Source organism: Microtus oregoni, unplaced genomic scaffold, assembly GCF_018167655.1.
Source record: "Microtus oregoni isolate MIOR12 unplaced genomic scaffold, Mior012 000009F_ref0000495, whole genome shotgun sequence".
Taxonomy (NCBI): domain Eukaryota; kingdom Metazoa; phylum Chordata; class Mammalia; order Rodentia; family Cricetidae; genus Microtus; species Microtus oregoni.
In genome coordinates this window covers 38162514-38172543 of record NW_024543068.1, presented here as the reverse complement: position 1 = coordinate 38172543, position 10030 = coordinate 38162514, and the positions used below count along the sequence as shown (strand labels likewise).

General features: G+C 43.5%; 1 protein-coding gene across 3 annotated transcripts in view; it reads left to right on the top strand.

Annotated features, from left to right (window-relative positions):
• Nucleotides 1-11: 11 nt before the first annotated feature.
• The window catches only part of LOC121452276 (protein only RNase P catalytic subunit), an 89039-nt gene continuing 79020 nt past the window's right edge, over nucleotides 12-10030 (top strand). The window contains exons 1-4 of one of the 3 annotated variants that reach the window (XM_041658304.1): nucleotides 12-189; nucleotides 515-1771; nucleotides 3844-3891; nucleotides 5284-5416. In XM_041658304.1, the coding sequence (XP_041514238.1) occupies nucleotides 795-1771; nucleotides 3844-3891; nucleotides 5284-5416 (1158 nt within the window). In that variant the 5' untranslated portion in view covers nucleotides 12-189; nucleotides 515-794. Of the gene's footprint in view, nucleotides 236-514; nucleotides 1772-3843; nucleotides 3892-5283; nucleotides 5417-10030 lie in introns of all 3 variants that reach the window. The other 2 variants (XM_041658303.1, XM_041658306.1) reach the window with 2 other exon arrangements.

Sequence of the window (10030 nt, the reverse complement as noted above, 5' to 3'; positions counted from 1 at the left end):
TTCCGCAGTCGTTTCCAGTCCTCTTGGATACTAAAGCTTCAAAACTACCTTTCTTTCTTTTTTCTTCGTCAGACTCAATAGGACGCCTGAAATTGAGCCACCGAGACCCTGGCGGCTCATTCAGCGCGATGCCTTGTGGGTACTGTAGTTTTTGCCGCATTTATGGCTACCTTAAGCATGCGTGGCGTGGTGAGTTGTTGAATGAAGTGAACTTCTTTCGTCGGCCTTCCATACAGTTAAGTCTAAGTTCTTTCTGGACCTCACTTCCTTCCCTGTGATGTTTGTGCTGCGTCCCCCGATCCCTCTTTGAGGCGTTTAAAGACCTGTAGAAAATGTAAAGTTGAGCAAGGGACCCTAGACTTTTTTCTTGCTGGTGGGGCTGCGGTTGGTGGTTCCTGGTCGAGGCTATTACTTTATTTCCCTGTTCTAGTTCTCTTGGTACCTTGCCCTTCTTCAGGACCGTTGTTATGCACATGAGTCAAACTAAGAGGTCCCTCTTGTGCTTTTTCCTTAGATTCGAAAATTGGAATGTGACAGGATTACCGTGCGTCTTCTGGTTTAGGACTTGCTACTGGTGTTGAAGATCCCTGGATCATTGTTTAATGGAGAGAACTCGTATGCTTTCCTTGCCTTTAAATCACTCCTAAAGCACAATCGTGATTTGTTTGTAAGGGAGAAACACAAAGTCTCCTTTTCAAGAACTGTGCATCAACTATCTTCAACCTCCAATCTTGTAATTTTCCATAGCAGAGCGGAGCTGCTTTATTTTTAAGCCTCATTCAACTCACTGCAGAATGACCTTCTATTTGCCTGGTTTTCGGAGCTTTCCGAAACTTTGGACGAGCATCCCTTCCTTAGAGCTGGGCCCTGCGACCTCGCCTGTCTTTTCCTTTCTCACGGTTACCAGGAACCAGCACCGATGGTTTTCTGTCAAAACCACGCCCCCTCCACATAGGAAAGCAATGAATCTGCTGCTTGCCAAAGCTAGAACACTCAAGAAAGGACATGACAGCGATAGGCAAGGTTCTTCTGATCATTATTTTGCTGCCGGGGCAGCTAAGAAGAGGTCGCACTTAACTAGCAACCCCCAGCAGAGAGAGCATGCCCCGTCACATGAGAGGAGCACGATCGAACTTCCAACTAAACCCCTGAATTCCGAAGAGTGGGATAAACTTAAAGAGGATTTCAACGGGAAGGCCAGTTTTGAAGACTGGGTCATTTCACAGATGGTTCGTAGCAGTAGCTCTGTAGATGCGGCTAAGTCCCTCCTGGCCTGGGTCGCAGCAAAGAACAATGGCATCGTAGGGTACAATTTACTCGTCAAGTATTTGTATCTCTGCGTCTCTCACAAGCAGACATCAGAAGTTATCGACGTCTATGAAATCATGAAAGCCAAGTACAAGTGTTTAGAAACTGCGGCTAACACCATTCTCATCCGGGGATTGATCCACTCAGACAGGTGGAGAGAGGCCTTGCTGCTGTTAGAAGACATTAAAAAAGTCATGGTCCCTTCGAAAAGGAACTATAATGACTGTATTCAGGGAGCCCTCCTTCATCAGGATGTGGATGTGGCCTGGAGTTTGTATCAGGAACTGGTAGGTCATAATCTCATTCCTCTGCTGGAAACTTTAAAAGCCTTCTTTGATTTTGGCAAAGACATAAATGATGATGACTATTCGGACAAACTACTGGACATTCTTTTGTATCTAAGGAATAATCAGCTGTATCCTGGAGAGTCATTTGCACACAGTATAAAAACATGGTTTGAAAGGTAATTTTGATTTTGCTTGTGTGTTTTCTCTTGGTACCTGTATTTTTAAAGTAGACCCCTTTTGTGTTGTTTATTAGTTGCTGAGACTCATTTTATTCAGATTGTCCTTTCTCCCATCCTGAGATAAGAACTATTCTACTTTTAAAGCAAAATATTCTCTTAAAAAAGTAGTAGGAGTAATTTGTGTCAATCTCTACTCACCACATAAAAGGAAATTATACAGCATCTTTTGTTTTATATAATAGGTTTCTTCCTTTTAAAACTACTATTCATCTTATTTTATGAGACATCTAACGTGAATAATTATGTTATAGCAAGAAATTAGAGCAAGAAACGGGGTTAGGCGCGTGGGGGGTGTGCACATGTGTATGTGGATGCATACTTGGGTGTGAAGAGCAGAGTTTGACTCTGGGTGTCTTTTATCAAAGTCCGCCTTCCTTTTGAGACAGTCTCTGGCTGAACCTGGAGCTTAGCATTTCGTCTGAGATCCACCTGTCTCCACTCCTATGTTGCTGGGGTTACAAGTACAGGCTCCATGCCAGGCTCGTACAAGGCTCCAGGAATCTGAACTCTGGTCTTTCGTGTGCAGCAAACGCTTTACCCAATGATCATATTTTCAAAAGTTGTGGCGTAAATAATGTGCTTACGGGTATTCTGAAATCCCTGGGTCTCATCACTTAGGATACTCAGAGTGGACTGGGCAGTTCCTGATCAATCCTGGTACTCAATGGAGAACCATCCCTCCATTTGATTTTGCATCTTTCCTTGTCAGGCTATTCTCCCAGGCTCTCTTTTGCTTTGACTCATGCCGTCAACCGCATAACTGTTTATTGCTCCAATCTTTATTCTCCTTTCTTCACCGTTAACTTATGTCTGGCCATTTCCTAAAAGCTTGCTCCTTCTTTTTTCTCTTTTTATTTTGTATCATGTTTGCAGAACTTTTAGGTAGGAATCATGTCTGATGATCTTAACAGATTTATTGAGCATCCAAGAAGGAGTGAGAGTGAGAAAGTCTTAGAGCTTAGGGTTTATTCTGTTTTCAAGAATGCTGGTCTGATGGGAGAAGGAACTAAGATTGAAAATGGGGAGATTTGTTTGAGTGCAATGTTAGATTTGAGTAAGAGGTCGTGAGGTCTGAATTAACTGGTGAAGGAAAGAAGGCAATAGGTTCAAGAATCAATAGAAAGGGGGCTGGAGAGATGGCTCAGAGGTTAAGAGCGTTGCCTGCTCTTCCAAAGGTCCTGAGTTCAATTCCCAGCAACCACATGGTGGCTCACAACCATCTGTAATGGGGTCTGGTGCCCTCTTCTGGCCTTCGGGCATACACACAGACAGAATATTGTATACATAATAAATAAATATTTTAAAAAAAGAATCAATAGGAAGTAAGGATATGGTGACTGAGAACAAATCAATAAATAACTTTTGGATGTCTCCAATTACACTAAAACAGTGTGTTTCCTGCATAGTATCTATTAGGATGCCATTCTCAACCTCAGTAGATATGCTGTTCCTGGCAGTGGTCTACAAGTAGCCCCCCAAGAGAACAGAGAAATTACTCCAAGCAGGCGCCATGTCTGGCAGCTTTATGAAGATGGTTAGAGCTGAGTGTTGTTTAAATGGTTTCTCTAGTTTTCGCATACTTCCAATGAAGGTAGATTTAGGCTTGAGTTTTGTTGTTGTCGTTGTTATGTTTGAGACAGGGTCTCTGTGTAGCCCTGGCTATTCTGGAACACTCTGTATAGACCAGGCTGGTCTTGAACTCATAGAGATCTGCTTGCCTCTGACCCCCAGTGCTAGAAATAAAGGCATGCACCGTCATGCCTACCCCTAGACAGGACTTGAGGAAGAGGAGGGTTACGTCAGAAGGTGAACCAAAAGGATACAGTAGAATGCTGTCTGGTCCTTAACCTCAACCACATCCTTGCAGTCGTTGTGAAAGCCATCCGAAGAAAGTATTCTGAACTTTTCAGATCTCTTCCTTACAGAATGTCTAAATACAGTGATTGGCTTTAGACTTAATAGGAATTTTTAACATTCTGATAATCTGGTTTTGTAATCTCTTTTTGTAGCATTCCTGGAAGACAATGGAAAGGACAGTTCACTACAGTCCAGAGAAGGTAAAGACCCTTATTTGTCTTCAATTTGTTTAATTCAGATATAGTAAGTTCTGTTGGTATTGGCTTAAAAATAGGAAGCTCTCAGCTGGGCAGTGGTGGCGCACGCCTTTAATCCCAGCACATAGGGGACAGAGGCAGGCGGATCTCTGTGACTTTGAGGCCAGCCTGGTCTATAAAGTAAGTTCCAGGAAAGCTAGGACTGTTGTGTGGAGAAATCCTTTCTTAAAAAACCAGAAAAAAAAAAAAAGTAGGAAGGTCTGGAGATGGCTCAGTGGTTAAGAGCTGCTCCTGCTCTTACATAGGATCTGACTCCCTTCCCAGCAACCACATCTGGTGGCTCACAACTGCCTGTAATTCTAGTTCCAGGGGATTGTCTGCTCTCACCTGACTTCTGCCTGCACCGCGCTCACTTGCACACACACACTCACACACACACACATACACACACCACACAGACAAATACATAATTAAAAGTAAATCTTCTTTGGGGTGGGGAAGCTTCTAATAATTAAAAAAAAAACGTTTAAGGACATCTTAGGGGTAGGATAATCAAGAATTTATTTTTTTTTTTATTTTTATTTTTTTTAAATTTATTTATTTATTATGTATACAATATTCTGTGTGTATGCCTGCAGGCCAGAAGAGGGCACCAGACCCCATTACAGATGGTTGTGAGCCACCATGTGGTTGCTGGGAATTGAACTCAGGACCTTTGGAAGAGCAGGCAATGCTCTTAACCTCTGAGCCATCTCTCCAGCCCCCTAATCAAGAATTTATAATTAAAGTTCTTGAGGGGAGAAAAATCTCTGTTGTTTTGAGAGTCTTCATCTGTAGCTCAGGCTGGCTTCAAGCATGCAATAATCCTGCTGCCTTAAGCTTCTGTGTGTTGAGATTACAGGCATGTAGACAGATTTTGGAGTACTCTAAATGTTACTGTGAGCTTATGCTAAACCTTTGTGATGTTTGCCCCTAGAAGACTGACCTAGTTGTGTTTTAGGAATAACTAAAAGTTTCACCTAGCTCTTTCTGCCGTCTCTCTCTGTCACCATAATGGTGACTGTGAATATCTTGCTGATACCCTCTGCCTCCCAAGTGTGCCACCACTGCCCCCCCCCACGCCGTGATTCTTCTAAGAGTGTAAAGCATACATATACCTAAAATATTTTTGTAGAAAAAAATTTTTTTTCATCTAGGTGATTTTCTTTTCTGGACTTTCTGACATACTGATAGATATTTTGAGGTTTACAAAAAAGTAAAAAAAAAATGTGATGATCACAAAGGTTTTAATTTTTTTTTTGTCTTACATTTCTGTTTCCTTGTGCTTTGGAATTACTAATTTTAGAAAAAATTATTTTCCAAGACATTATTTAATATAAAACGTTGCAATTGCAGTGGCCATTGTTCAAGCTGTGGTAGAGCCTTAGAGTCTATTCATCTGAGTCCAGAAGACTATGAATTTCTCAAGGGAAAAATCATGAGGGATGTGATAGATGGTGGTGACCAGTATAAGAAGACAACACCTCAGGTGAGTCTGACAGGCTTTTTTGTATTCTTAGATTGCTTGTCTAGAGTAGAGGGCAACAATTTTTTTCTTGTAAAGGCCAAATGGCGAGTATTGTGGGCTTCGTGAGCCATGCAGTCTCTGCTGTAATGTTTTGGTTTTGTTATAATTAAAACAACAATGGATAATATATAAATGAATGATTGTAACTGTTGCGTTAAACTATTCACAGGACTAGGAAGATGGTTCACCAGGTGAAGGGCCTGCTATGTCAGCTCAAGGGCCTGAGTGTAGATACCTAACCTTCATGTAAAAGCTAGACATGCTGGTCCATGCCTGGGGGAGGAAAAACCCAAGAGCACTGAGTTCAAAAATAGGCATGGGGCTGACAAGATGGCTCAGCCAATAAAGGCGATTGCCACCAAGTCTAATGACCTGAGTTTGATCACCAGAACACATGTAGTGGAAGGAAGGACTGATTCCACAGGTTGTCCTTTGGCTTGCACGCACATACGCACGGACGCACGCACGCACATACGCACGGACGCACGCCCGCACACACACATAAATGCTAGAAGAAGAGTTGCCAGGAAAAGCGTTGTCTTGGAGGACAGAACGTGAGGGGTGTGGTTGATCATTTGGGTATCTCACAGTATCTGTCCAGATGGATTCCAGGACTCTCGTGGGTCAACACTCTGGATGCTTGAGTCCTTGCCATCACATGACACACTGTTTGCTTGTACAAAACAGTGAATTAGTGAATTTGTGGACGTCATTCTGTGGTTGTGTGATTTAGTATTTCCCACAGAGCTTAGCTCACTGAGGGTGGTTGAAGCTAGACATGGCACACTGTAGTCCTCGTGCCTGGGAAGATGAAGTCAGTAGACTCGCCTGGCCAAGGCCAGCTTAGCAAGATCTGTCTTAAAGACAAGAACAAAGAAAAACCCAAGAGCACTGAGTTCTGTTGACTAGATGTATCAGGTGGGTACCTAGAAAATAGTTCACGTGACTAACATGGGCCAAAAGTAAGTGAGAGCAGAAGGTAGAAAGTCCACAGAGCACCTTGCTCGAGAAGTCAGGGAGGCTTCAGGTTTAGGGTTCTGTTTTTGTTTTCATACTATAGATCAGACCTGGAGCCTCCCCCATGCTTAGGTAAGCACCCTTCTACTGAGCCATGCCCTCAGCCGACAGAAGGGAGGTGTCAGGTGTGGCAGTGCATGCCTCCTAGCTCTTGGGAGGCAGAAACAGGAGGATCTCTATGATTCCAAGCCCAGCGTGATCTACATAGCTAATTTCAGTACAGTAAGGGCTACATAGAGAGACCTGTCTCAAAAAAGCTAAGCTGGGCAGTGGCTGTGGTTTATGCCTTTAATCCCAGCCCTTGGGAGGAGGAGGCAAGAGGCAAGTGATCTCTCTGAGTTCGAGGCTAGCCTGGTCTACAAAAGCTAGTTCTAGGACAGCTAGGACTGTTTTGAAAAACAAAAACAAACAAACAAAACATCGGAAAAAGAAAGGGGTGTGGATGGGTAGTGCACATTTTTTCTTTGGGACCCATGGGGAACTAACTGGTCCTAGGATACTCGAAGCTAAGGTTTTGAAGTCTGGGAAGCAGAGTTGAAAGCATCCGCATACCAACCCCCAACAAAACAAAGAACACAGCAACAACAAAATGCCACTTCACTCACATGTAGCTGACCCCAGCTTCACCTCCCCAGGCAGCGCATGGTAGTGAGGAGGCAGAAACATCCCCATCGAGGGCCTTAGGAGACAACCTCAGCTACTGTATCTTTATCAGTTTTTATTTGTAACTTTTTAAAATTTAAATCCCATTTTATGTATGTGGGCATTCTGCCTGCTTATATTTCTGTATACCACTGTGTGCCTGGTGCCCACTAAGGCCAGAAGAGGGCACTGGGTTTCCACTAGGTTCCCTGGACCTAGAGTTACAGATGTGAACCACCATGCGGATATCTGGAAGAGCAGTCAGTGCTCTTAACCCCTGAACCATCTCTCCAGCCCCTTGTTGTTATTTTTTTATTTTATTTTAGCTAGTTTTTTTTTTTGATACAGGGTCTCTGCATTCTATAGTCTGGCTGCAGCCCCTTGTTTTTAGCGTTTAATTGCATTTGTTATTTTCTGTACATGTGGACACATGCATCTGGTGCCCACATGCAGATGCTAGAGAACAGCTTGTGGGATTTGGTCCCCACCTTCCACTGTTTGGGTCTTGGGGATCATCCTTGGCAGCAAGTACTTCCACCTGCTAAACGATCTTGTTGGCCCTGATTTTTATTTTGTTGTGTCGTTGCTGTTTATACCAGTTTGTTAGGGCTACCAGAACAAATGCCACAATGCCACAGACAAAATGCCATAAGCAGCAACAGTTTGTTTCCTCACAGACACCGGTACTAAAGTCCCAGGTCAAGATTTTGGCAGGTTTGGTTTCTCCTGAGCACCTCTTGGTGTAAAATGGCTTCTATATTGATTCTTTGTGTATAGGTGCTTTGTGTACCACTTGCCTTCCTACTGCCCTTGAAGGCCAGAAGAGGACACCAATTTCCCTGAAACTGGAGTTGTAGGTGGTTGTGAGCTGCCGTGTGGCTACTAGGTTTTGAACCCTGGTCCTCTGGAAGAACAGTCTGCACTTTGAGCCACCTCTCCACCCCAACAAACAATTTTATGACTTCATTTTACCTTACTTTTTTTCTTTCTTTCTTTCTTTCTTTTTTTTTTTTTTTTTTTTTTTTTGAGGCAGGGCCTTCCAAGTGTTGAGCCAACCCACCAGAGTCTACATGACTACTTCAGGGTGTCCCCCAGCTGCATAAGACAGTTTATGCCTCTAATTCCAGCTCTCTGGGAGGTGGAGACAGGAGAGGTGGCGTGCAAGGTCGTTCTCTTTTATATAGCAAGTTAAAGACCAGCTTGAGTTGCATGAGACCTTGTCTCAAAAATAACAAAATTCAGTTTAAAGTTTCTCCGATGGAAGTAACATTCTGAGATACCAAGGAATGAGACTTCCAATACATGGAATTTGGTACTGGGTGATTCATCTTATAATGCTATTTACTATAGATATATATTAAAACAATATTTTGCCGGGCGATGGTGGCGCACGCCTTTAATCCCAGCACTCGGGAGGCAGAGGCAGGTGGATCTCTGTGAGTTCGAGACCAGCCTGGTCTACAGAGCTAGTTCCAGGACAGGCTCCAAAACCACAGAGAAACCCTGTCTCGAAAAACCAAAAAAAAAAAAAAAAAAAAAAAACCAATATTTTACAAGGTGCTGTGGTTCATGCCTGCAATTGCCCCTTTCAAAAACAAAACAAACAAAAAAATTATCCAGTATTATAGCCAACACTTTACATTATTTGTTTCTAGGAACATTACAGACATCTGGATGACAAAGGGCCGCCTACTTTCCGTGGCATGCTTATAATTTGGGATTATGAAGTATAAACCAAGGAGCGATTTGCTAAATGCAGATAAATTTTATTTGTCTACTTTCACATAAATTATGATGTCCTCTAACCTCCACAAGCACCCAAAACAGGCATTATTGAAGTGGTTTTGGGCTTCTGTGTTTCCCCCCCAATAGTACTTGTTGTTCAAAGCAAAATAAGTGAGGTGACCCCTCTAATAAAACACCTGTTATCCCCAGTTCCTGGTTAGAAGAGCACAGAAGTCTCTTAAGCATACTGACACTTTGAGCCCCACCCTCAGACATTTCTGTTTTTAATTTATTTTTTAAGATTTTTTTTTATTTTTACTTACATGTACATCTGTGCGTGTGGTGGAACTGGGTGGGGCGGAGTGTGCACTTGTGAACAGCACAAAGGACAGAGAGGACACTGTGTCCCCTGGCGCTGAAGTACAGGCTGTTGTGGGTGCTGTTGTCTGCTGAGCCATCTCTCCAGCTCCAGATTCGCATTATTTTATTTATTTATTTATTTTTTTGATTTTTCGAGACAGGGTTTCTCTGTAGCTTTTGGTTCCTGTCCTGGCACTAGCTCTTTCTAGACCAGGCTGGCCTCGAACTCACAGAGATCCGACTGCCTCTGCCTCCCGAGTGCTGGGATTAAAGGTGTGCGCCACCACCACCCGGCTCGCATTATTTTAAGTACAGATTTATTGGACTCTGTTTGGCATAGAAGAAACTGCACATCAGGTGTTTAGTGTGGTGAGTTTTGATGTATGTGCTTTTCATGCAAGCCAGACAACCCAAGCCACGCTCCAAACCACAGCGGAAGGAGAAAGCCAAATTCTGGAAATTGCCCTCTGGTTTCATACCCTTGTGTGGCATGCACCTGCCCGCACTCATGCACTTCCCTCTCCCTCCCTCCCTCTCTCTCTCTCTCTCTCTCTCTCTCTCTCTCTCTCTCTCCCTCCCTCTCCCTCCCTCTCCCTCCCCCTCTCCCTCCCCCTCCCCCTCCCCCCCCCTCTCAGACACACACACTGATAGTGCATAGTATAAAAATTCAGGCTACTGTGTAGGTCCTTTTGTGCTGTGCACTAGTTTTCCATGACTGCCCTAACGAAATGCCACAAACTAGACAATTTAAAGTGACAGGAATTATCCTATCACGGTCCTGGCTGCTAGATGCGTGAAATCCAGATGCTGTCATGCCGCTTCTGCAGGCTC